The sequence below is a fragment of the Siphateles boraxobius genome, unplaced genomic scaffold (genome assembly GCF_051911475.1).
Source record: "Siphateles boraxobius isolate OS27281-9 unplaced genomic scaffold, OSU_SipBor_1 31, whole genome shotgun sequence".
Lineage (NCBI taxonomy): Eukaryota > Metazoa > Chordata > Actinopteri > Cypriniformes > Leuciscidae > Siphateles > Siphateles boraxobius.
Window position 1 is genome coordinate 20640260 of NW_027508931.1, and position 25649 is coordinate 20665908.

The 25649-nt window shown below is 43.2% G+C and overlaps 3 protein-coding genes across 3 annotated transcripts; all 3 read left to right on the forward strand.

The window, feature by feature from the left end:
- Positions 1–2400: 2400 nt before the first annotated feature.
- Positions 2401–5736, forward strand: LOC143697139 (extracellular calcium-sensing receptor-like). The gene is made up of 6 exons (XM_077194057.1): positions 2401–2600; positions 2756–3044; positions 3158–3967; positions 4165–4389; positions 4568–4691; positions 4835–5736. Exons 1-6 carry the CDS (start codon positions 2401–2403, stop codon positions 5734–5736), a joined length of 2550 nt encoding a protein of 849 aa, XP_077050172.1.
- Positions 5737–6181: 445 nt separating this feature from the next.
- On the forward strand, positions 6182–16941 carry olfcv3 (olfactory receptor C family, v3). The gene is made up of 7 exons (XM_077194027.1): positions 6182–6408; positions 6572–6860; positions 7098–7913; positions 8019–8243; positions 14207–14330; positions 14413–15342; positions 16907–16941. The coding sequence occupies exons 1-7, from the start codon at positions 6182–6184 to the stop codon at positions 16939–16941; spliced, it is 2646 nt and encodes an 881-aa protein (XP_077050142.1).
- A 4087-nt stretch (positions 16942–21028) lies between these two features.
- On the forward strand, positions 21029–24692 carry LOC143697140 (extracellular calcium-sensing receptor-like). Its single transcript, XM_077194058.1, has 6 exons — positions 21029–21249; positions 21487–21781; positions 22072–22857; positions 23065–23286; positions 23363–23486; positions 23706–24692. Exons 1-6 carry the CDS (start codon positions 21029–21031, stop codon positions 24617–24619), a joined length of 2562 nt encoding a protein of 853 aa, XP_077050173.1. The 3' UTR covers positions 24620–24692.
- The last annotated feature ends 957 nt before the right edge of the window (positions 24693–25649 follow it).

Sequence of the window (25649 nt, forward strand, 5' to 3'; positions counted from 1 at the left end):
GAGAGCAATATATCTTCCTGGGTATTTGAATGTGGTAGCAGACTCCCTGTCGAGACAGGGGCCGAGGCCGGGGGATTGGAGACTCCATCCCGAGGTGGTGGAGCTCCTTTGGTTGAGTTTCGGTCGCGCCGAGGTGGACCTATTCGCTTCCAAGGAGACCACGCATTGTCATCTGTGGTTTTCCATCAGCCATCCAGCCCCTCTGGGGTTGGACGCTATGGTGCAGCCGTGGCCGAGGTCACGTCTGTTCGCCTTTCCCCCGATTGCTCTGCTACCTGGAGTTCTGGAGAGGGTTCGCCGGGACGGGGTCAGCCTACTATTAGTAGCCCCGTTCTGGCCGGCCCGAGTATGGTTTGCGGACCTGATTTCTCTCCTGGACGGCTCTCCCTTGGAGCTCCCGGTCAGGAGGGATCTACTCTCTCAGGCGGGCGGCATGATATTTCACCCCCGCCCAGTATTGTGGGCTTGGCCTCTGAGGGGGCCCAGCTCAACAACCTCGGTTGAGAGACCATTCTTCACTCCAGAGCTCCATCCACGAGGAAGCTTTATGCCTTGAAGTGGAAACTCTTCACTTCTTGGTGTGGAGAGCACCTGCAGGACCCAGTTAACTGCCCAGTGGGTGCAGTGCTGGAATTCCTGCAGGAGCGCTTCTCCACAGGGCTATCCCCCTCCACACTAAAGGTGTATGTGGCGGCACTGGCTGCTTACCACATCCCTTTCAGTGGAGTTTCTCTTGGGAGACACCCGCTTATAACTCGTTTCCTTCGTGGCACACTGAGGCTGAGGCCAGCAGTTCGTACGAGGGTGCCGGCCTGGGATCTGGCCATCGTATTAGAAGGTCTTTCCCTAGCTCCTCTTGAACCTATCGAAGAAGTTCCTGAGAAGTTTCTCACGTTTAAGACTATCTTTCTTCTTGCTATCTCCTCACTAAAGAGAATCGGAGATTTGCAGGCTCTGTCGGTTTCACCCTCGTGCCTGGAATTTTCGCCTGGCATGGTTAAGGCTTTTCTGCATCCTAGACCAGGTTACGTTCCCAAGGTCCCTACTAATGTTGTTAGACCTACAGTTCTGCAGGCCTTTTATCCTCCTCCATTTCTGTCGTCTGACCAGGAGAAACTTAATTTACTCTGCCCTGTTAGGGCGTTAGACGCCTATGTCCACAGAACTGCCCTGTGGAGGAAGTCAGAACAACTATTTGTGTGCTTTGGGCCACCCAAGAAGGGGCGTTCCGCGTCTAAACAGAGAATGAGCAAGTGGGTGGTCGAGGCTATCTCACTTGCTTATGAGTCGGCTGGTAAGCCTTCACCTTTGGCTGTACGAGCCCACTCTACCAGGAGTATGGCGGCTTCTAAAGCCTTACTGTCAGGAGTTTCCCTCAGTGACGTTTGTGATGCGGCTGGATGGTCTTCACCGCATACTTTCATTAAGTTCTACGACCTAGACTTAAGTTCTACCCCTGGGGCACAGGTGCTCTCGTCCTCTGTGCGCTAGTTCTCACATGGCGGTCACTTGGTCCTATGGCGACGTGGGTATTAGCGTTCTCACAGCGTTTGACGTAGCTCGAGTTCCCTTGAAAGGGAACGTCTCGGTTACGTATGTAACCCTAGTTCCCTGATAGGGAACGAGACGCTGCATCGTTCCACCATAATCCCAGCATTCCCGCTAGCGCTTCCTTCAGGCCTATCAGAAGCTGTTGCGCTTGTGTTTATTGGGTGATTTATAGTTTCCTGGTCGATGACGTCACCCGCCTATGACGTTCCATCTCTCCATAGGGCTGATTCCATACGTGCTTCATGACGCACAACGCAGGGGCGTTCCCACAGCGTTTGACGCAGCGTCTCGTTCCCTATCAGGGAACTAGGGTTACATACGTAACCGAGACGTTCGCGATTGTGCTGCATTCACTCACAAAAATAAATGTTTTATACATTTATGGTAGGACATTTACAAAATATCTTCATGGAACATGATCTTTACTTAATATCCTAATGATTTTTGGCATAAAAATTTTTTTGATAATTTTGACCCATACAATGTATTGTTGGCTATTCCCACAAATAGACCTGTGCTACTTAAGACTGGTTTTGTGACCCAGGGTCACATATAGATTTATTGTAAGGCAAAAACATGATTTGGAAAATGGTTTTATAATCTACTCACTCACTATTTAAATTTTAGTCAAAAAGTTCCATAATATAGCTTTAATTTTTGAACGAGGCATCGTATTTTACATGTTCATTTGTTATTTTCTGCATGGTTGCTATTACACGCCACCTGATTTAGCAAATTCTGTAACCCATGGAGACATCATACATAATGATATGCAAGGTAGCTAACCATATAAAAACTTTGGGAAATAGAAACATCTCTTAGCTTTCTTAGTTGGAGCTTGATAGAACAATGATTTACATTTTTGTCTCTGTATTTCACCTTTCTATTGCAGCTGTGACTTCAACCTGCTCTCCACAGGATGACTTTGATCTTCCAGTGTTCTTGTCTAGTGGAGACCTCACAATAGGAGGAATTTTTCCTTTACATTACAGAGTAGAAGTTCCATCAACAGACTACATAAAGAGACCTTTAGCAGCACAGTGTCAAGGGTAAGGATATTTGCTATTTTCCAATAAGTTCTGGGCAATTCCATATTTCGCATGCGGTTTAATTTGTATTCTGTTTGCCAAAATCAAATAATAAGATGTCAAACCAATGTTCTAAAAGCAATTTTACAAAGTTATTTGTGTGGCTTTAAATGTAGGTTTGATCCAAGAGCTTTCCGATGGGCTCTTTCTATGAAGCTTGCTGTTGAGGAGATAAACAATAGAAAAGATCTCCTTTCAAATCATACACTGGCTTACAGGATTTTTGACTCTTGCTCTACTCCTGTAACGGCTCAGAAAGCAGTCCTGGCAGTACTGAATGGGCATGAGGTTGTTCAGAGTTCAATGTGCTCTGGGGCTGGCCCTTTATTAGGATTAATAGGGGAATCTGGATCATCACAATCCATCGTTCTCTCCAGAACTGTGCAACCCTTCCATATACCCATGGTAATAAGTTATTTCTGTTCTGGTTATGTTCTGTGTTTTGAAAACATAAGCTCAATATGTATATAATATTTTGATGTATTTTATGGTAATTCTTTTTTTCCCCTGTTTTATAGATAAGCTATTTCTCAACCTGCTCTTGTCTAAGTAATCGGAAGCAGTTCCCAACATTTTTCAGAGTGGTTCCCAATGATGATTATCAGGTCAAAGCTATTGCACAGCTGTTAAAAAGGTTTGGCTGGACATGGATTGGTGTGGTCACTGAAGACCTTGACTATGGCAGATTTGCTTTACAAGGCTTAAAGCGAGAAATTGAAAATACTAACATTTGTCTGGCCTATCATGAAATGATCCCAAAAGACTATACCCAGGAACAAGTCCTGAAGATTCTTAAAGTAATGAAGGAATCCACAGCTAAGGTAGTTGTTGTTTTTTCAGTAGAAGGGGAATTTTACCCTTTCTTGAGAGAGTTTGTGACTCAAAATATCACAGGAATTCAGTGGATTGCAAGTGAGGCTTGGGTAACAGCTTCAATGTTAGCAGAAACATACCCATTCTTAGATGGCACAATTGGGTTTGCAATACGTCAAGGACACATTCCAGGTCTTCAGGATTACCTCAAAACAGTGACCCCAGAAAGGTACCCTTCAAACCCCCAAGTTCAGGAGCTTTGGGAGGCTCTGTATGGTTGTTCCCCCTCCACATCCAACTTGAACAGTCATTTGCCTTCCTGCACAGGGAAAGAAACTCTCCGACTAGAACACTCGGCCTACATGAACACTTCCAGCCCTCGTGTGACCTACAATGTGTATAAAGCAGTGTATGCCTTTGCTCATTCTCTACATAATCTCATTCACTGCAGGCCTGAAAATGGTCCATTTGAGAATTTATCATGTGCAAACCTCAGCAATGTGTTTCCATCGCAGGTAAAACTGTTTTAGGCTTTATACTTGGAACATTTTCAAATTCGGTTACTTTTTTCATTGCAAATGTAATTGTGTAATTTATCTGGTCTTTTCTGGTCCTTTAATATATATATATATATATATATATATATATATATATATATATATATATATATATATATATATATATATATATATATGTTTTATGTACTCTAAAGCTTCAGCATTATCTTGAGGATGTTTCCTTCTCAGTATCCGGAGAAAATGTTAACTTTGATAATAAAGGAGACTCAATTCCATATTATGATTTGATAAACTGGCAAAGTCACTCAAGTGGAGATATTCAGTTTGTGAAAGTGGGCCTCTATGATGGTGCTCAGCATTCTGGGAGAGAATTGGTTATTGAGGAACAGGCCATTATGTGGTCAAAACAACAGAACAAGGCAAGGTGTTGACTGTGAACTGCACTGCCATCTGTTGTTCTTTTAAAATATCTCACTATGTTGTCCTTGAGCTGTTTGCAATCAGAAACATATGCTAATGTATGCTGCATATAACTGAGGAAAACATACAGAAAATACATTTATGAAATTTGTGATTATATTGACTTTTTTTTCATAGGTACCAGTCTCTGTGTGCAGTAATAGCTGTGCCCCAGGGTTCAGGACGTCAGCTCATCGTGGGCAACCTCTGTGCTGCTTTGACTGTGTTCCATGTGAGAGTGGCAAGATCAGTAATAAAACAGGTAGATGCACCTTACTGCATGTTGAGTGATAAATATTTATAATATGTATAAATATTGACTTGCATTTATTTATACTGTCATTCATGTAATTGTTTAAATTCTAAATCTCTCACATGCACTGTGATTATTTTTTATTTTTTTAGATTCAGTAGATTGTCTGTCATGCCCTGAAGACTACTGGTCCAATGCAAACGGAACTGTGTGTGTCCCGAAAGTAGTTGAGTTTCTCTCCCATGATGCAATGGGAATCACGCTGACTGTGATAGCTATAGTGGGAGCCTTTCTGACTGTCACAGTGCTGGGGATATTTCTGTACAACAGAGGAACCCCTATAGTCCGTGTGAATAACTCAGAACTCAGTTTCTTCATATTGTTATCACTGACTCTATGTTTTCTATGCGCTTTGGTGTTTATTGGGGAACCCACATCCTGGTCCTGCATGCTACGACACACTGCCTTCAGCATTACCTTCTCCCTCTGCATATCCTGCATCCTGGGCAAGACTTTAGTGGTGCTGGCAGTTTTTACGGCTACCAGACCAGGACACAATATAATGAAATGGTTGGGCCCAATACAGCAGAGAATCATAATCTTCTGCTGCACTCTAGTTCAGGTGGTCATATGTACTGTCTGGCTTGTAGCATCCCCACCTTTCCCCTATAGAAACACTAAATATCAGCAGTCCAAGATCATCCTGGATTGCAGTGTGGGCTCTGATCTGGCCTTCTGGTGTGTGTTGGGATACATAGGCCTTTTGGCTTGTGTCTGCTTTTTTCTGGCATTTTTAGCACGGAAGTTACCAGGCAATTTTAATGAGGCCAAATACATCACCTTCAGTATGCTTATATTTTGTGCAGTGTGGCTGGCATTTGTACCTGCATATGTCAGCCAGCCTGGTAAATTTACAACTGCTGTGGAAATTTTTGCTATTTTAGCTTCTAGTTTTGGCCTGCTCCTCTGCTTATTTGCCCCCAAATGTTACATTATTTTACTGAAGCCAGAAAAGAACACCAAGCAACATCTCATGGGAAAGGTTATTAAATGATGCAATGGGATGTTGAATGTGGAATAAGTATCCAATAAATATTGAAGGCAAATTCAAATTAAAATGTAATATAATATAATATAATAATATAATTATAATCTAATATGATATGATAAGTTTATTCTAATGTAATATCTTCATATAGGGATATAGGAAACAGATTGTGTAAATACTTGTATATACTAAACATAACATGAGACTATACACCACAAAATTGTATCATGTCCTAAAACAAATTTACTCTCTTTCTAATGAATACAATGTATATTGTCATGGGTTGCACTACTGTTGTAAAAAGGAATCGTATTAATAAAGCATATTTATGAATATCAGTATTTTGAATCCTACTGATGGCATATGACCATGACACATAATGAGATGCATAGACCTGTGTCTGATATATATATATAACAGGGTGTCCTGCCCACTGTAGTCATGCAGAGGGATGCAGGCATTAGAGAGCATGACTGTCCTTCTCCTATGGCTTCTGGTTTACCATCTCAGTGCATTCACTCCTGGAGATGCTTCTAAATTTGTCCTGCAAAGTGACTTTGAGCCAGGCCTCATGGCTAATGGAGATTTTCTAATAGGTGGCATTTTTCCTTTGCACTACAATCAGGAAATGCCAGATCTCAACTGTACTTACAAACCGGGGCCAGTCAAATGTAATGGGTGAGTAACAAAAATGTATTTTTTTTTAAACTGCCTATAGAGAATATATTATTTGTTTGGTATAAATATCTTAAATGGGTGTTTTGGTAGAAATATTTAAACCTGTGTACAACTTAAGTTTGGATGCCTTTTATTTCCTTCTTTCTGTTTACTTCATCTGCAGATTTGATCCTAGAGCTTTCCGCTGGGCCCTTACAATGAAACTTGCTGTAGAGGAAATAAACAAGCGAGACGATCTTCTACCTGAATACACTCTGGGTTACAAAATCTTTGACTCTTGTGCATACCCTCTGACTGGGCAAAGATCAGCAGTAGCTGTTCTAAATGGGCCAAATGAGCAATTTAGCCCCATGTGTGCAGGTCCTGGTACACTGCTTGCTATCATAGGAGAATCCGGGTCAGCTCAGTCTATTGTAGTTTCAAGACTTTTGCAGCCTTTCGGGATACCAATGGTGAGTCTAAAAAGAAAAATGTTCAATTATTTTTGTGTTCATTTAAAGTGCATTGTGGTTTGTGTATGTGTTTTTGTGAGAAAATAATTAAATAGATAAACTGAGAAAAATAAATGTTCAGTAATGGAAAGTTAACCATGTACACAGTCTTAGCTGTGTACAGTAAAACCATGAAGTGCAACCTAAGATCTAATAATATTCTTGTTACAGAATTTTCTTATTTTTTTCTCTTGACAGATCAGTTATTTTTCATCCTGTGCATGTCTTAGTGATAGGAGAGAATTCCCGACATTCTTCAGAGTCATCCCTAGTGATGCCTATCAAGTAAAGGCCATTGCAAAACTCCTGGTGCATTTTAACTGGACCTGGGTGGGAGTGGTACGAGGAGATCACGAGTATGGTCGCTTTGCCCTTCAGGGCTTACTGAAGGAGTTAGAGGATACAGGCATATGTGTTGCTTATCAGGAGATGATACCTCTGTTATACGAGCGTCAGAGGGCGCTGGAAATCATTCAAGTCATGAGCCACTCCACTGCACGTGTTGTAGTGGTGTTCTCAGCTGAAGGGGAGCTCACACCCTTCTTAAGAGACTACATGGAACAGAATGTCACTGGCATACAGTGGATTGCTAGTGAGGCATGGGTTACAGCCTCTGTGTTCACAGGAAATGAATATTACCCTTTCCTTGGAGGGACCATTGGATTTGGCATACGACAGGGCCAAATTCCTGGGTTAAGTGAGTATCTCACAACAGTGAACCCACAAACATACCCCTCAAACCCTCTGGTTCACGAGCTGTGGGGGGCTTTATATGACTGTTTACCCTCAAGTTCCAGCTTAAATGATCATTTGCCCTCCTGTACAGGGCAGGAGACTGTTAGGGTGCAGCACTCTGCCTATTTTAATACTTCTAGCCCCCGCATTTCCTATAATGTTTATAAAGGAGTGTATGCCATTGCTCATTCCCTGCACAACCTTATTCACTGTACACCTGGGAAAGGGCCATTCAAAAACTCCACATGTGCAAATGAACATAATGTCTACCCATGGCAGGTACTCAAAATAATGAGTGCTTAAATGATTAATGCTAAATTAACTCTGTACAAATTTATGATTCAAACTAATCTAAACAGTCTTGATTTTATCTCCTAAACGCAGTTACAACAGTATCTCCAAGAAGTGTCATTCACTATTTCAGGAGAGACAGTGAACTTTGACATGAAAGGTGATTCTATCCCATCTTATGACCTCATAAACTGGCAGCGGGGCTCAGCTGGAAATATTGAGTTTGTTAATGTGGGGATGTTCGATAGTGCACAAGAATTTGGCCAAGAACTGGTCATCCAGGAGAAGGCTATCATGTGGCCCGGACATCAGACTGAGGCAAGCTGTTCTCAAAGTGTATTTCAGTACATGATATTCCATGTTCTGAAGTTCTGTAGGGTCAAATGGAGGTAAGTATCAATTTCAAATATGAAAGAAATGTTATTCTGAAGATGGAAGATCTGTCTGTGGGAAGGAAATGCAAAAGGAAAAATTAATCTTTGTTCCCTTTCGAGGAAACTCATGCTGCATCGTTACGCTTTGGGAATGCCCCTGCACGGGCGGGTGATGTCATGACAAGGAAAGGATAAAAGTTCATCTGGTCTGACTGGCGCTAGCTTCTGCGCCTCAGCAAGCGCTCGATGTCAAAACTGTCTGTCATATTTATTGTTGTCTGTTACGAAAACCATACAGCTCAATATTATAACTAAATGGCGTCCAAACAATCGTTCAAGTTGTGTGCTTCTCCCTGCTCTTGTTTTCTTACGGGTGGGGATACACACAGACTTTGTGTGATGTGTTTGGGAGCGGAGCATGCTCTGCCAGCCTTCGAGGGGGCTGATTGTGAGTAATGTGAGAGGCTGCCGCTCCACTCTTGCCTGTCACTCTTCGAGGAGAGTATTCAGGTGTGCATTCCCTGCGGTTTGGGCCCCGATGCTGCCGAGGCAGCACGAAAGCTCTTATCGTGAGGTTAGCAAATGGATCTCACAGCTGGGTTTGAGAAGGGCCTCTTCTCAGCCTCATGATCTATTCGTTGAAGCAGTCAACACCGTTGTAGACAGGTTTCAGGAGGCGAAAAAGCAAGTGGAGGCGTTCAAATGGTATCTCCCTCGCCATCAACAGGCCTCTGGGACTGCTGGGCGTGAGCAGCCCCAGCCGTTAAGCTCCTCATACAGGGCGCAACTGAAGTAGAACCACGGAGAACAACCGTGGGGTGCGGGGCAACACTCTTAACCGCAGTCTTCTAAGCAGCAACAAAGAAGAGGTCCTGACGCTCATGGCTTCAGAGTTCTGAGGGTAGCCCCCTCCGGAGTGGAGCGGTGTTCACCCTTGTACACGGTGCCCGCTCCACCCCGGTGCCCTCAGGAGGCCACTCTGCCTACCCCACCATCCTCAATGCCTCGTGGCGCAACGGTTTCCAGCAAGCTTCCTATTCAGCGTCTCTAAAAACACGACGCTGCGTCGGACTCGTGCCCTCTGAGGAGGGTCGAAAGTAAGTCAAATTGAGTATTTCCTGCCAATATGCTCCAGGTCACCGAAGTGATGACTTTTATTACACCAGAGGCCAGCCTCAAGAGGCTGGTTCCCTTAGTAGATTATCTGTCAGAGTTGAAGATTCTGCCAAACATATCTCAGTGGGTCCTGCATATAGTAGAAAAAGGGTACAGAATCCAGTTCGGTTCTCGTCCACCACGCTACAACAGGGTGTGACTCACAGTGGCACTGTGCGAAAGAAAGAAAGAAAGAAAGAAAGAAAGAAGCTATACAGCTGGTTACTTCGGCAAACAGAGACTCAGGGTTCTACAGCCGGTATTTCATTGTTCCAAAAAAGGATGGGGTGTTGCATCTAGCTCCGCTCAGACTGCAGGGTATACATATTCTGAACCACATAGATGACTTGCTTATCCTAGCAGAGTCAGGAACAATTGGTGGTTCGGCAACGAGATGTCGTACTCGCACACATGAAAAAATGGGGTTGAGATTGAATGCCAAGAAAAGTGTACTTTCTCAAGCACATAGAACCAACTTTCTTGGTGTCATGTGGGATTCAGTGACAATGAGGGCCGTGCTCTCACCTGCTCGTGTCGCCTCGATCCTCACAGTTGTAAAAGAAGCTGTAAACAGTTTCAAAGGCCGTTGGGTCTGATGCCAGCCGCGTCCAACATTATACCGCTCGGACTGAGGTACATCAGAATCAGAATCAGAATTAATTTTATTGCCAAGTAGTGTTGTGCACATACAAGGAATTTGCTTTGGTAATAAGGTGAGGCTGCTATATTCAGCACCAACTTGAGAAAAAATACAGCATGACATGAGGAGAGGTGAGGAGAAAAAAAAGGCAACCCCCAGACTATGCTCCTGTAAGGAGTACAGTCTGGGAACAGGAAAAAACACCTCAGCAACATTAGCACAGAAACAGTACACTCTACAAACAAGACATTGCAACACGGTTGGGAGTGGGGGATGGAGGTAGTCCAGCCCAGGCAAGCAGCATCCGGTCCTGCAGCCATTATGGCGCTGGTCACAGACCTGCCTGTCAGACTGGGGGTACGAAGGCGTGGGATGGGGTGTGGGGCAGGTGCATATCTGTGTATGTGTAAGTTCATGTGTGTGTAGGCTTGGAGAGAGTCGCTAAGCCGGCACCATAATCTAGGAGCCTCAGTCCACAGGATTGTTGTAGCGATACACAGCAAGTTGCCATAGAGACAACCTTGATCATGCCCCAGGCAGAGTCAACAATCACCAGGTGTCTGAGGAGTCGGGGAAGGAACGCAAGAGCGGCTCACTGCAGTGCTTTTCCGGGAGAGTTGTTGTTCCAGCAGCGGCCTTGGCCAATGCCAGTGCTGGTAGGGGGGTGCAGAAACAGATAAGATTGGAATTGTTTGGTCTTCGGGCGAGTAGCCGCATTCAATTTATACAGGCTATTCTCCTGGTCCATTTTGGTCTCTGAAATCCATTTGCCTTTGCAAAGCTGTGAGCTTCTCCATGATGTTATCCATGTTGTGGTTCATAGACCCATTCTGAGTGCTGACAGCTCTGCCCACCGCTTCAATCATGACGGGCAGCCTTGCGGGGCTTTTGAGAGCTGTCACCGTCTGTTTAGTTCCTCGATAAACCAGGGCAATTCCTAATCCAATCAGCAGAAGACCTGTTATCATGGTGCCGAATAGGTAGATATCTTCAATGTACTCCACCGAAAGAGCCGCCAGACACACGACCCGCCACCTTTCCCACGCATCCATCGTGTAGCCAGCTGCGAACGTCCCGGCAGGGCAGTCAGGTTCCCCCGAACCCAAGTTTCTCGTCGAGAAGATGGTGTCAATTGCATTGAGAGACCAGTTGATCAAATCCATAATTTCTTGGTTTTGGAGAGCAGTGTAGCGAGAGTCTCTCAAAGTACAAGACAGTAGACGTGACGAGAGAAGCAAAGCAGGATAGGTAAGGGGAGGGAGAGGGAGAGAAAATGCGACCGCCTTCGTTGAGAGCCAAGAGGGAGGCCCTTACAGTGGTGGCTCAAGACCAAGGGGTTTTCCCCGAGGGGGAACCCACTCCATATGTTAAAGATAACACTGTGGTGTCTCCATGCCTTGGTTATATAGAGGAAACCTTGGTTTCTATCCCAGGGTCCAGTGTTAGGAGCTCTTTGCCATCGAGTTTCGCTCTTGACAGATGCTTCTCTCATGGGCTGGAAAACAGTAATGGAAGGCCGCTCAGCTCAAGGTCTTTGGAGGAGTCATCATCTTTCATGGCATATAAACTGCCTTCATGATGCGTTGAGACATTTCCTTCCAGACCTGAGAGCAGTTTATATTCCGAGACTTTAGAATATAGGAGCAGACATCCTGTCAAGACAGGGGCTGAGGCTTGGGGAATGGAGGCTCCACATCGAGGTGGTGGAACACATTTGGAGAGTTTTTGGCCAGGCACAGGTGGATCTGTTCGAGTCTCAAGATATGACGCACTGTCCACTTTGGTTCTCTCTCACGCAACGAGCCCCATTGGGTCTGGACGCAGATGTGGCAGAGGCTACGTCTGTACTCTTTTCCCCCAATCGCTCTGCTCCCCAGGAGTTCTTGAGAAGGTCTCCCTGGACGGAGTGAGTGTTCTGTTAGTAGCTTCATTCTGGCCAAGCCGACTGTGGTTTTCGGATCTAATGTCCCTTCTCGATGCATCTCCTCTGGATCTGGCATTCAGGAGGGACCTTCTATCTCAGGTGGTGGAGCAATACTCCATCCCCGTCCAGAAACTTTCAACCTTTGGGTCTGGCCTCTGAGGGGGCCTGACTCATAGATTCTGGTCTCTCAACCGAGGTTGTAGAGACCATACTTAACTTCAGAGCTCCATCCACAAGGAAGCTTTATGCCCTGAAATGGAAAGCTTTTCTACTTGGTGTAATTTATGACAATGGGATCCAGTTAATTGCACTATTGGTTCAATACTTGAGTTCCTGCAAGATAATTTTGCTTCAGGGTTATCTCCTTCCACACTGAAGGACTATGTTGCGGCTATTGCTGCCTACCATGCCCCTTTGGGGGGTTTATCTATTGGAAGAGATCCTCTTATTATATGTTTCCTTCGTTGGAACCCTGAGGCTAAGGCCTGCAGCGCGTACCAGAGTTCCAGCTTGGGATCTGGCTCTTGTTTTAGAAGGTTTATCTATTGCTCCCTTTGAACCTCTTGATAGTGTTTCAGGAAAATGTCTGCCCCTCAAAACTGTGTTCCTTCTAGCCATTTCCTCACTAAAAAGAGTTGGAGATTTCAGGCCCTTTCGGTATCACCTTCGTGCCTTGAGTTTGCACCCGGGATGGTCATAGCGTTCCTCTATCCCAAACCTGGATACACACCTAAAGTTCCAACAAATGTATCATGGCCTATTGTACTGCAGGCATTCTGTCCTCCTTCATTTCATGATGTAGACCAGGAGAAAATGAACCTCATCTGTCCAGTCAGAACACTGGACACTTACGTCCACAGAGCTGCCCAGTTTAGAAAATCTGGTCAGTTATTGGTATGCTTTGGGCCTCCTAAAAAAGGCCTTAGTTAGTGTGTTTTGGTTCACCTAGGAGAGGGCTCCCGGCATCCAAGCAAACTATTAGTAATTGGATTGTGCAGGCTGTTGCCTTGGCTTATGAGGTGCGCAATTTGCCTTCACCTCTGGCTATAAGGGCTCATTCGACTAGAGGCATGGCGTCCTCTAGGGCCCTCCTCTCTAGAGTTCCCCTCCAGGAGATCTGTGAGGCAGCCGGTTGGGCTACCCCACACACTTTCTTTAGGTTCTATAGTCTACACCTCCCTAGTACGCCTGGCGCACATGTGCTCACGTCCTAGCTGAGTGCCTGAATCAGTTTCACTCCAGGGCAGGCCTGTTTCGGTGCGTGGCCTAGTGGGCATTGGTTCCCCATAGAGTCGTTTTCAACGACGCAGTGCGAGTTCCCTCGAAAGGGAACGTCTAGGGTTATGACTATAACCCTTGTTCCCTGAGAAGAGAATGAGACACTGCGTCGTCCTGCCACGCCCCTTAGGACCTGAGAGCGTCTTGCTTCATCGCTAGGCTAGTGTGTGTGTGTGCCGGCGTCGCTTTTATGCATCCGGTTATGCCGTCACATGTTACGTCATGACGCAACACCAATCAGGATTGGAATAGTTTCATTCATACTTCAGAGACGCACGCTAAGGGAGTCCCCCAAAGAGTCGTTTTCAACGACGCAGTGTCTCGTTCCCTTCTCAGGGAACAAGGGTTATAGTCATAACCCGAGACATTTTACACGACAGGTTCTTGGCTGTATGGCATTTGGGCATTCTCGTTCCCAAAGCGTCATCGATGCAGCGCAAGTTCCCTCGAAAGGGAACATCTCAGATTACGGCTGTAAACCTAGTTCCTTGAGTAGGGAACGAGACTCTGCGTCACTTTGCCATACTTCCTACATCCCTGTGATCGACTTGCTTCTGCTTTTTTCGAAGCTAGCGCCGGTCAGACCGGATGTGCTTTTATCCTTTCCGTTCCATGACGTCACCCGCCCGTAACACTCATTCTCTCCTTTGGACTAGTTGACACATGTGCTTCAGACACAATCACGCAGGGGCGTTCCCAAAGCGTCATCGACGCAGCGTCTCATTCCCTACTCAGGAAACTAGGGTTACAGTAGTAACATGAGACGTATACTCATTATATATCCAGGTTAGTTTCATAATAGCTAATTAGCTTCTTGTCAAATAATTAATGATTCTATTGACCTACAGAAACATTAATAATATACACTAGTATACATTACTAATATATGTGTGTTGTGGTGTTTAAGCAGGTTCTGGTGTCTGTGTGCAGCAACAGCTGCACTCCAGGATTCAGGCAGGCTGTCCGTCGTGGCCAGCCTCTGTGCTGCTTTGACTGTGTACCTTGTGACAGTGGCAAAATCAGTAATAAGACAGGTTGGAGAACAACTTCAATAATTCAGGGGGACAAAAAACTGTGACCTTTATCCTCATTTTTATAGTCTTTCCCTCTCTTTAGATTCATTAGAATGTATGGCCTGTTCTGAAGATTACTGGTCAAATGCTGATGGAACAGTGTGTATTCCAAAAGTGGTTGAATTCCTGTCCCATGATGCAATGGGAATGACCCTAACAGCAATAGCTGTAGTAGGGGCCTGCCTCACATTAGCTGTGTTTGCTGTATTTCTATATTACAGGAAAACTACTGTTGTACGCATAAATAACTCAGAGCTCAGTTTCTTCACCTTGTTATCACTGACTCTATGTTTTTTATGCGCTTTGGTGTTTATTGGGGAACCCACATCCTGGTCCTGCATGCTACGACACACTGCCTTCAGCATCAACTTCTCCCTCTGCATATCCTGCATCCTGGGCAAGACTTTAGTGGTGCTGGCAGCTTTTACAGCTACCAGACCAGGAAACAATATAATGAAATGGTTGGGCCCAATACAGCAGAGAATCATAATCTTCTGCTGCACTCTAGTTCAGGTGGTCATATGTACTGTCTGGCTTGTAGCGTCCCCACCTTTCCCCTATAGAAACACTAAATATCAACAGTCCAAGATCATTCTGGATTGCAGCGTGGGCTCTGATCTGGCCTTCTGGTGTGTGTTGGGATACATAGGCCTTTTGGCTAGTGTCTGCTTTTTTCTGGCATTTTTAGCACGGAAGTTGCCAGGCAATTTCAATGAGGCGAAATACATCACCTTCAGCATGCTTATATTTTGTGCAGTGTGGCTGGCATTTGTACCTGCATATGTCAGTTCATCTGGTAAATTTACAACTGCTGTGGAAATTTTTGCCATTTTAGCATCTAGTTTTGGCCTGCTCCTCTGCTTATTCACCCCCAAGGTTTATATTATTTTACTAAAGCCTGAGAAAAACACCAAGCAACATCTAATGGGAAAGACAAATAATACAATTGATCATGTTTTGAGTCCAGTACAAAGTGAAAGAAATAGAAATAATATTAAATAAATAACCAAAAATAGCAAATTAACAGTAATTGAATAAACATTTTATATGTATGTATATATATATATATATACATATACATATATATACATACAATTTTTGCTTACTTTATTCATGTCTGTATACATATTGCTGCCATTTGTTTTAGATTCTATTATGAGTGGTACTTGATGTCTTATTGTTAACCAGTGTACACATTGAGGCATGTAAATCTACCATATCAACCATATAGTAATCACAAAATGCTTCAACAATGGGTATTTGTAAGAGTATATCAATTTACTAGACACTACAAACAACAAACTATAAAGGACTAGTATGGAACAATCAAACTCAGACATACACTTCTACAGGGATACTACAATAATAATAATTGTAGGGTTGACTCAGGATGAAGACACACACACACACACACACACACACACACACACACACACACGAAACTTTCATTAACTTCATCATATAAAGACTTTACCGAAATATATTTGATATGTTGTTATGTTTGTCTGATTGCCCAGGTCCTATGAAGGTATCTGGGAAGTGTATGCGTATCTTGTAGCGTCTGGACCAATCACACACACACAGAGTGTTGGTTTTGCCTAGTGAATATCCTGTTAAAATAGATAAGGATTTTTACGACCTCTAAAAGGGAATTCCTGAGAGATGTGGCACTCGCTTAATTCTCCTGAGGAGGAGAAATATATATATATATATATATATATATATATATATATATATATATATAACCACTTGAGAAATGTATAAACATGTATCTAATTTTCACATCTCATGATTTTCCTTCGGATGTTGTTTTGACCTTTGTTTTCTTGTAAACTCTAATGGGTTAATGTTTTAGACTTTGCATACAAATATGCGAACCATATTTCGTCTCTATGAATTCCAATCTTCGTTCCCCATTAGTTAATTTACATTACATTTTGTTAACTTTTTGACACAAGGGTATTATAAGAATCGAAGATTCTTTCTCTTAAAACACCCAATGAAATTGCAGATTCAAATGTGCTGTCTGAACACAAAGAGTCATAAAATCTCCCTCCAAAGGGACCACTTCGGATTGGCTCACATACCCCAAGAGGGTGTGACATCTTCACCCCTTTTAAATGACTGAATCAGATCAGTCTCTCTCTCTCTTACTTCTCCTCTCTTCCTCGTCACCATGTAACTGCTTCGCGTCCCCCCTCCGGGGATCTTTTTCCTTTGTTGGTTTGTTTGTTTCTTTAAGTTTTATTTTCCATTTTCGAATTCTCCTTGGTTCATTTCCACCGACGAGTGAAATGAACTTAGCCTGAATCATCAACCGGCAACTTCACCTCAAACGGACATTCAAAATCGCCGCTCTTGGCTCGCTTTGGAAGAACGAGTGAACACGTGACGCTCCCAGGATCGAGAAACACACGCCTTCTTCATATCAGCCACACAAAAGAGCTATAAATGTACAAGTATTTTGTTTACTAAGCTTAGCAGTAAGATTTTTTTACCCCCGTTTAGGGTGATGTTGATTCCTTGTGGTCTCTCAGAGGGTTTTGTCCAGGTGAATTTTGCAGAACTGTGATCCATACGGATTTCTCTCTCTCTCTCTCTCTCTCTCTCTCTCTCTCTCTCTCTCTCTCTCTCTCTCTCTCTCTCTCTCTCTCTCTCACTCTCTCTCTCTCTCATTCTCCCTCTCATTCTCTCTCTCTCTTTATTGATGCATTCTCTTTCATTGTCATTGTATTTTGTTGTAAATACATTTAAATAAATAAATTTGCCTTTATTAAATGCATTATATTCATTTATTGATTCTGTCTTTTTGCTCAAACAAGTCCCTTTATTGTATAGAGATCCAAAGATACGTGCTTTACAAATTTATTGATAGCCTACTTAAAGAATCGTTATAGAACGGGAAAGTTGTCCCTTCTGGCCAGAGGGATAGCTTCTCCTGAAAGTCTATTAAGTAGGATAATTTTGTGAGGTTTGATTGAGATCAAATGATCAGGTTTTTGCTGGACAAAAAGATGATTCGGTCACACATTAATCCCCTTAAAGATTATCCCGACGATCAATCTATGATAGGCATAATTGATATATTAAATATTTAATTGTAATCCGTTTTGATTAAGTATTTATATACAATTGAGCTTATTTTAACCTGTCTGTAAAATATAGTCTACATATGCAATTAATTATAATCCTTTGTGGTTAATTGCCTAAGTACATATATGAATGCAGATGCAGGGAAATATTATCCCTTTTTGGGAGATTTAACATGTATGATTATCTGGGTCAAACCGAATGAATAATTATTAATTGTGAAATTACTAATTTTTGAATACGTTTCCCCAAAGCCTGACCCAGGTTTCATTACATAATAATAACTGAAAGACAAGAAGTTCAGGCTAGAGATTGAGAATCTGAGACAAATGTTAGTTAAAGAAGACACTCAGCAGATTATTGCACTTCAAATAATGAAAGAAAAGTTCTAAAAGTTATGTAAGTTTAAATGTACTGTACTAAATATTTGTATTTTATATAAATAAACATTTTACAAAATAATTTTCACTCTAGAATTACTAAAAAAAATCAAAGCCATATGTCTATTCAAGTTGTGTTCCAAATTTGAAGTCGATATCACAGAAATTGAAGTTCCCATGAGAATTTTTTTAGGCACTGTACCAAAAAAAGCCACCGGGTTTCACCCACATTCCATTGATTTTTTATGTCTCTGTTAACAAATGAATACATTTCTGTCCTAATATCACTTCTATCACAAAATATGGAACCTTGTGACTCAGAACATTCTGAAAAGACCTTTCCCTTTCGTTGTCAATCCGAGTTACATCGGCTGACGACGAATGGGGTTTTGCTTAGAAAGCCTATCGACTTCGATTATACAAAACGAGCCAATGGCAAAGAAATGCCATGGGTCTGCGGAATTTGTATAGCGTATCTCCGCCTTACATCGTGGGTGTAAAAGGAAGGACGCTGGAAACATGCAGATATGTTTTCGCTTTGGAGCCAAGAGTATCTCTTCACTCCAAAGCCATCTTTGACTTCGCTCTAAGAGACGAGCCACTCTCCCTGGTGTTGGTGTGACGGCGATCTGCAGCGAGTTCACATTGCCTGCTGATCTGTGCAGTGATCTACCACATCGCAGAGTTTTTTCTCCTCTCACAAAAGAGCTTGCACGCTTTTTAAAGACGGCTCGTCCGTGCAATTCTGGTTGCGGTCGACTCATTTCCGATTTTGATGGGCACATTCTCTGCTCTGCGTGCTTGGGCTTAATCACGCTCTGCACCGCTTCCGGGCCGTGCTCAAGAGTCAACACGTACTAGTCCGATCAGACAATACCACCACTGTAGCGTACATCAACCATCAAGGTGGTCTACGCTCCCGCCGTATGTCGCAACTCGTCCGCCACCTCCTCATATGTAGTCAGAAGCACCTGAGGTCGCTTCATGCCATTATATCACCGGAGCCCTGAACTGTGCAGCCGACGAGCTCTCACGGCTTCAGCCCCTCCCGGGAGATTGGCGACTCCATCCCCAGTCGGTTCAGCTGATTTGGGACCAGTTCGGGGACACATAGATAGATCTGTTTGCCTCTCACGACTCGACCCATTGACCCTGTATTATTTCCTGACCGAGGGCAGGCTCGGCATAGATGCACTGGCGCACAGCTGGCCACAAATATGCGTTCCCCCAGTGAGCCTTCTTTCACAGACCCTGCGCAAGGTCAGGGAGGACGAGGAGCAGGTTGTTCTGGTCGCGCAGTACTGGCCCACCCGGACCTGGTTCTCCGAACTTGTACTCCTCCCTAAGTTCCTGTCAATGAAGACAGCGCTCCTGGTTGCATTGTCCTCCATCACAAGGTTAATGGACCTGCACGCATTCTCCGTTGACGATGCGTGCCTGGAATTCGGGCCGGCCTACTCTCACGTGATCCTGAGACCCCAGCTTGGATATGTGCCCAATGTTCCTACCACTCCCTTCCGGGACCAGGTGGTGAACCTGCAAGCTCTGGCTCTGGAAGAGGCAGATCCAGTCTTGGCAATGCTCTGTCCAGTACGCGCTCTCCGCACCTATGTAGACAGGAGTTAGTGTTTCAGGACCTCAGACCAGCTCTTTGTCTGTTTTGGTGGGAGGCTGAAGGGAAAGGCTCTCTCCAAGCAAAGGTTGTCTCACTGGATAGTGGACACCATTGTTTTGGCATACCAGCAGCTAGGTCGACCGTGCCCCCTTGGTGTGACTGCCCACTCCAACCCGGAGTGTGGCGTCCTCTTGGGCTCTAGCACATGGCACCTCGCTAACAGACATCTGCAGAGCTGCAGGCTGGGCGACACCGAACACATTCGCCAGATTCTACAATCTCCGAGTGGAGCCTGTGTCCTCTCATGTACTCGCTTCAACCAGCTAGTACTGGACCCGCTCAGGTGTCTTCGATTGCTTGCCATTCCACTCCACGGACTGGATACGTGCGATATTCTCCTCAGGTGAGCTTCCCCGAAAGCCCTGAGTTCCCCCAGCACTCCTGACGCCGGCGCCAGTGTCTATTGCCTGCGCGTCGGCTAGGTGCCTCCCGTGTGCATGGTCCCTACCCTGAGCGACCCCCACATGTGTATTTCTACTGTAAGCCTCTCTGAGCATGTGTCTTTCCCTTGGCAAGCCACTTTGCCACCATTGGGGTTGTATTCTCTAAGTCCCCAACGAAAGGGAGCGTCTCGTTTACGTATGTAACCCTCGTTCCCTGAGTAGGGAACGGAGACATTACGTCTGCCTGCCACTTTCCGCTGTACCGCGGGGATCGCCTGAGCTCAGTCTTGGCTCCTCAGCGAAGAAAAATATCTGCATGTTGCCAGCGTCCTCCTTTTATAACCACGAGGTAAGGCGGAGATATGCTATCCAAATTGCGCAGACCCATGGCATTTCTTTGCCATTGGCTCGTTTTGTATACTCGAAGTCGATAGGCTTTCTAAGCGAAGCCCCATTCGTCGTCATCCGACGTAACGTCTCCGTTCCCTACTCAGGGAACGAGGGTTACATACGTAACCCAGACGTTCTGTGTTTTGTCAAGATTAAAAGGTTTTGATTATAAAGAAGTTAAAATACATTTTGTAATATGAATCCTGACACCGCCCACTAGGGGAGGTACCCAAGAATTTAGAGTACCGTTTCCATGGTAACACAACGTCTCCAATTTCAAAACAGTTTTCACAGGATGAACTTTGAGTTCGTAAGCTTTCGAATGACTGATTCATAATTTATGATGATTACTAAAATACTGTATGTTATATGAAAAAAGGCAATAAATAAAAAAGAACACGAAGCGTCTCGCAGTTAAGGACAGATCTCATTGTAAACTTGTCAAAATAAGTAGGATGGTGAGAGAAAGAACAATGAATTTTGAATGTAAAACATTCATCGTGGGGTTGACAGGGGGTGGGGGGACTTTAAAGAAGCTAGGTCCTGTTTTTTAACTTTAGAAACTTTATAGGCACCCACAGCACATAATGACATTATTTATGACTAAGCATTCAGATATATTAACCACACCCTCTTACATTTCCCCTTGCAAATTCATTGCCACAGAGAACAATCGTGGCTATTTAAACATGGTGCAATGCTCAACTGATATCTGGAGAGCTCAATGTCCAAACAAGAGAAATGAATGTTTTATTAATTTTTACAGTAATTTGCATTGGCAGACGTACTGCTGTGTGTGGGATTAATTTAGGGATCTGCATCCTGCAAGGTGATCCTCAGCCACCTGCCCTCTTCAAGGATGGAGACTTTGTTATTGGAGGGGTTTTCTCTATTCATGACTATCTAAGGACAGAGAAGCACCTCTATACTAGATGGCCACAACCACTAGAGTGCAGTGGGAGGTTAGCATATAGTATAGAATATCACTCTTAATATAACATGTTGATATTGAAATTGTTCAAATTATAATTTTATATGACTAAAATAAGAATTATTATTTCATATATTCATAAAAAATTATCTGATGTTTATAATAATGTGATAAAGTTATGAGAAATCATATGTGTAACTGTTTTCATGTAAAAGTATATTCGTTTTTCAATTATATTTTTATGTATTTATTGTGTTTATCTCAACAGCGTGGGTTTCAGAGAGATGCGCTTTGTTCGTGCCTTTGAGTACGCCATCAGTGAGATCAACGACAGCTCCTATCTCTTACCAGCCATAACTTTAGGGTATCATATATATGACTCTTGCGCTTCTGTGCCAATGGCAATCAAAGTAGCCTTTCAGCTTGCCAACGGACTAGATCTCATATTTAACGACACTGATTCCTGTGTAAAATCTCCAGCTGTTACAGCAGTAGTTGCAGAATCTGGGTCCACACCATCTATAAGCATTTCAAGACTTCTTGGTGCATTTGGAATTTCACAGGTGCTGGTTCAATATGATTACTTCATGTCATTTTAAAAATAAATGAAAATTTAGTTCAGACATATATTATTGGTATATCCATATATAGTTACAATTTAAAACACTGACATAAGGCTTAGTATTGGTTAAGACCAGGCCCGATGAACATTTGAGAGACATTTTAAACCGTGTCCTAAATCGTTCTTTTACTGAATCTATACAAAGAACTACCATTGGAATATATGTATTTGACTCTGGTGTTTTGTTTGTTCGGTAGCTTACTTTTTCACTTTCCCTTAACGGTACACTAGGTGAGTCATTACGCAACATGTGCGTGTCTCAGTGACAAGCGGCAGTATCCTACTTTCTTCAGGACCATCCCCAGCGATCACCATCAAGCGGCCGCACTGGCACGGATGGTCAAGCACTTCGGATGGACGTGGATCGGGACTGTGCGCAGTGATTCAGACTACGGGAACAATGGTATGGCATCATTCCTGAAGGCTGCAGAGGAGGAGGGAATCTGTGTGGAGTATTCTGAGGCCTACTACAGGACCCAGCCACGCAGTAAACTGAAAAGAGTCGCTGATGTCATTCGCAGATCAACGGCTCATGTAATAGTTGCCTTCCTGGCCTCAGGTGATATGAGATTTCTCTTAGAAGAGCTGAGTCAGCAGCCTCCTCCTCCGATGCATTGGATTGGCAGCGAGGCGTGGGTTACAGACCCAGAAATGATGCGGTTTAATTTATGTATCGGTGCTGTAGGCTTTGGAATCCCGCGGTCTGTTATCCCGGGATTTCGTAACTTTTTACTTGACCTGTCTGCAGAGCAGGCACTGAAATTTCCCCTGCTGACAGAATTCTGGGAAAGATCATTTAGCTGTAGTCTAAAATGGCAGACAGGTTCTTCTACTGGTATGCCAGCATGTAATGGCACAGAAGACCTGTACGCATTACAGAACCCGTACACAGACACGTCCCAGTTGAGGATCACTAACATGGTGTACAAAGCCACATATGCTATAGCTCATGCCCTACATAGCATTGTATGTAAGGAAAGGCATTGTGACAAAAACATAAAAGCTGAGCCCTGGCAGGTAAGTTTTCAAATAAAAAAATCTAACTGATTTTAAGTGAGAGAAAGAAAAAACAACAATAATAATATATATATAATATATACATAATAAATAATATATACTGTATTCTGAATCTTACCCAGTATTTCTGCACTGATAATTCAACAAATTATATTTCAATCAACACAATGTCAAAATACATCTGAATTTTGAATGTCCATCCTGCAGGTTTTTGATCAGCTCAAGCGAGTGAACTTCACCAAAAATAATTATTCTGTTTCATTTGACACCAATGGAGACCCTATGGCCACCTATGAACTTGTGAATTGGCAGCTTCAGGGAGACGGTTCAATTGATTTTGTTACAGTTGGTCAATATGATGCAGCGCAGCCTAAAGGACAAGAATTCAGTTTGAGCACAGCTATCATTTGGAACGATGGCAGGGAAATGGTATACATTGTTTTGTTCTGTTCATGTGTAAGTTAACTCTGAATATCTGTGAGTGCTGTGTTTCTGCCTCCTGCAGGTGCCTGTGTCTGTGTGCAGTGAGAGCTGTCCTCCAGGCACTAGGAAGGCTGTGCAAAAAGGAAGACCTGTCTGCTGTTATGACTGCATTAACTGTGCTGAAGGAGAGATCAGCAATGAGACAGGTACTTTGTTTAGGCTGATTCTGCTAAAATAAAGAATTCATATTTCTTTGCATCTTGTATGCCCCCAAAAGAAAATATCTTGCTTTCTGTTCACGGCCTGTCATTCTCACCCCTAGTATATTATGGTTTTCTCTATCATCTTTTTTGTGTGTGCGTGTGTGTGTCCATAGCATTGCCAACACATCTGTGTGTAATTTAACCATTAATTCATTTTTCCAGATTCTGTAGATTGTTATCCATGCCCTCCGGAGTCCTGGTCCAACAAAGAGAATGACAAGTGTATTCCTAAACCAGTCGAGTTTCTCTCTTGGGATGAGATCCTCGGTATCATCCTCACTGTTTTTTCTATAGCCGGGGCTTTAGTGGCTTTGAGCATGGCTTTAGTGTTTTATAAAAACAGGACATCTCCAATAGTAAAATCCAACAACTCAGAGCTGAGCTTCCTACTGCTCTTATCATTGGCTCTGTGTTTCCTCTGTTCACTTACTTTCATCGGTCGGCCCACTGAGTGGTCATGTATGTTGCGTCACACAGCGTTCGGGATCATTTTCGTCCTCTGTATCTCTTGTGTTTTGGGGAAAACAATAGTGGTGTTGATGGCCTTCAGGGATACACTTCCAGGAAGTAATGTCATGAAATGGTTTGGGCCTGCACAACAGAGACTCAGTGTTTTTGGTTTCACTCTTGTACAGATCCTTATATGTGTGCTTTGGTTAACAATATCCCCACCTTTTCCTTACAACAATATGCAACACTACAAAGAGAAGATAATTCTAGAATGCAGTTTAGGATCAGCTATTGGTTTCTGGGCTGTACTTGGTTACATTGGTCTCCTAGCTTTCCTTTGCTTTATTTTAGCTTTTCTGGCCCGCAAGCTCCCTGATAACTTCAATGAGGCTAAATTCATCACATTCAGTATGCTCATATTCTGTGCTGTTTGGATCACATTTGTTCCAGCTTATGTCAGCTCTCCAGGGAAATTTACTGTAGCTGTGGAGATATTTGCAATTTTAGCTTCTAGCTTCGGTCTGATTCTCTGTATTTTTGCCCCTAAGTGTTTCATTATAGTTTTTAGACCAGAGCAGAATACCAAAAAACATGTAATGGGTAAAGTACCATCAAAAGCCCTCTGAGACGCATACAACTTTCATGCCAACTGTATAAGATATGATACATTCTGTGATTTTAATCCGTAAGCTTTGACATCAACTGACATAATTGTTCTACATGTTTGTGCTATACTATATGATTGTTACAAAAACAGTTTAGAACAGCAAACTTATCCAAATTAATTTCAAGATACATTTGCATTGATATAGTTTTATAATTGCACATGTTGTCTTAACAGATGTATAATCCAGTGTACTTCATTCAGCATGTTTCTGAGTTATATAATATACAGATATACAAATTTTTTATAAAATATTGCCAAAATATATTGACAACAAAATAAGCATTATGTCATTAGTAGGGTTGGGTACCGAAACGCGGTGCCAATAGGGAACTGGTTCCGACGTAAATGGTAGTAACAAGACCGAATAAGAAAGAAAATTTCAGTGCCTGATTTTGGTGATTTTCAGATTTTTTTTTACCACCCCCTGGTGTTCCGGCGTCAACTTGTGTGATGTCAGTGCCGCTACTCAGCACACTTGTTGAACTGATAGCGAGGGGATTAATGAAGATGCCGAAGGCAAAACGCTCCAAGGTTTGAATGCATTTCACGTGTAAAATTACGTGTCAGAATGCCCTCTGGGTGTGCCGATTGTCGGAAGCCCATATAGAATCATGCCAATTCATTGGCTGATGGCACGGCCGCCGCCTTGACGCTCTTACGTCGTCATGAAACCTAAAAATGTATTAATATGAAATATCAGCAAATAAATTATTACAGAAATGGAAACGGGTTTTTGTGCCATATACTATAAACTTTGAGGAATAAATTTTTCACAAAATATATATACAAGCTTTTTTAAAAGAAAAATAGAAAGGAGTCAATGAGGCCAAGCATAATTTTTTTCAGTGTTCTCTTGTCATGGCCACCACTTAATTTCAGTAAAATGTTTTTTTTTTTTTTTAACTAACCTTTTAAGTTCCCTTTCGAGGGAAGTCAACACTGCGTCGAGAATCGACACTTTGGGGACGCTCCCTTAGCGTGCGCCTCTG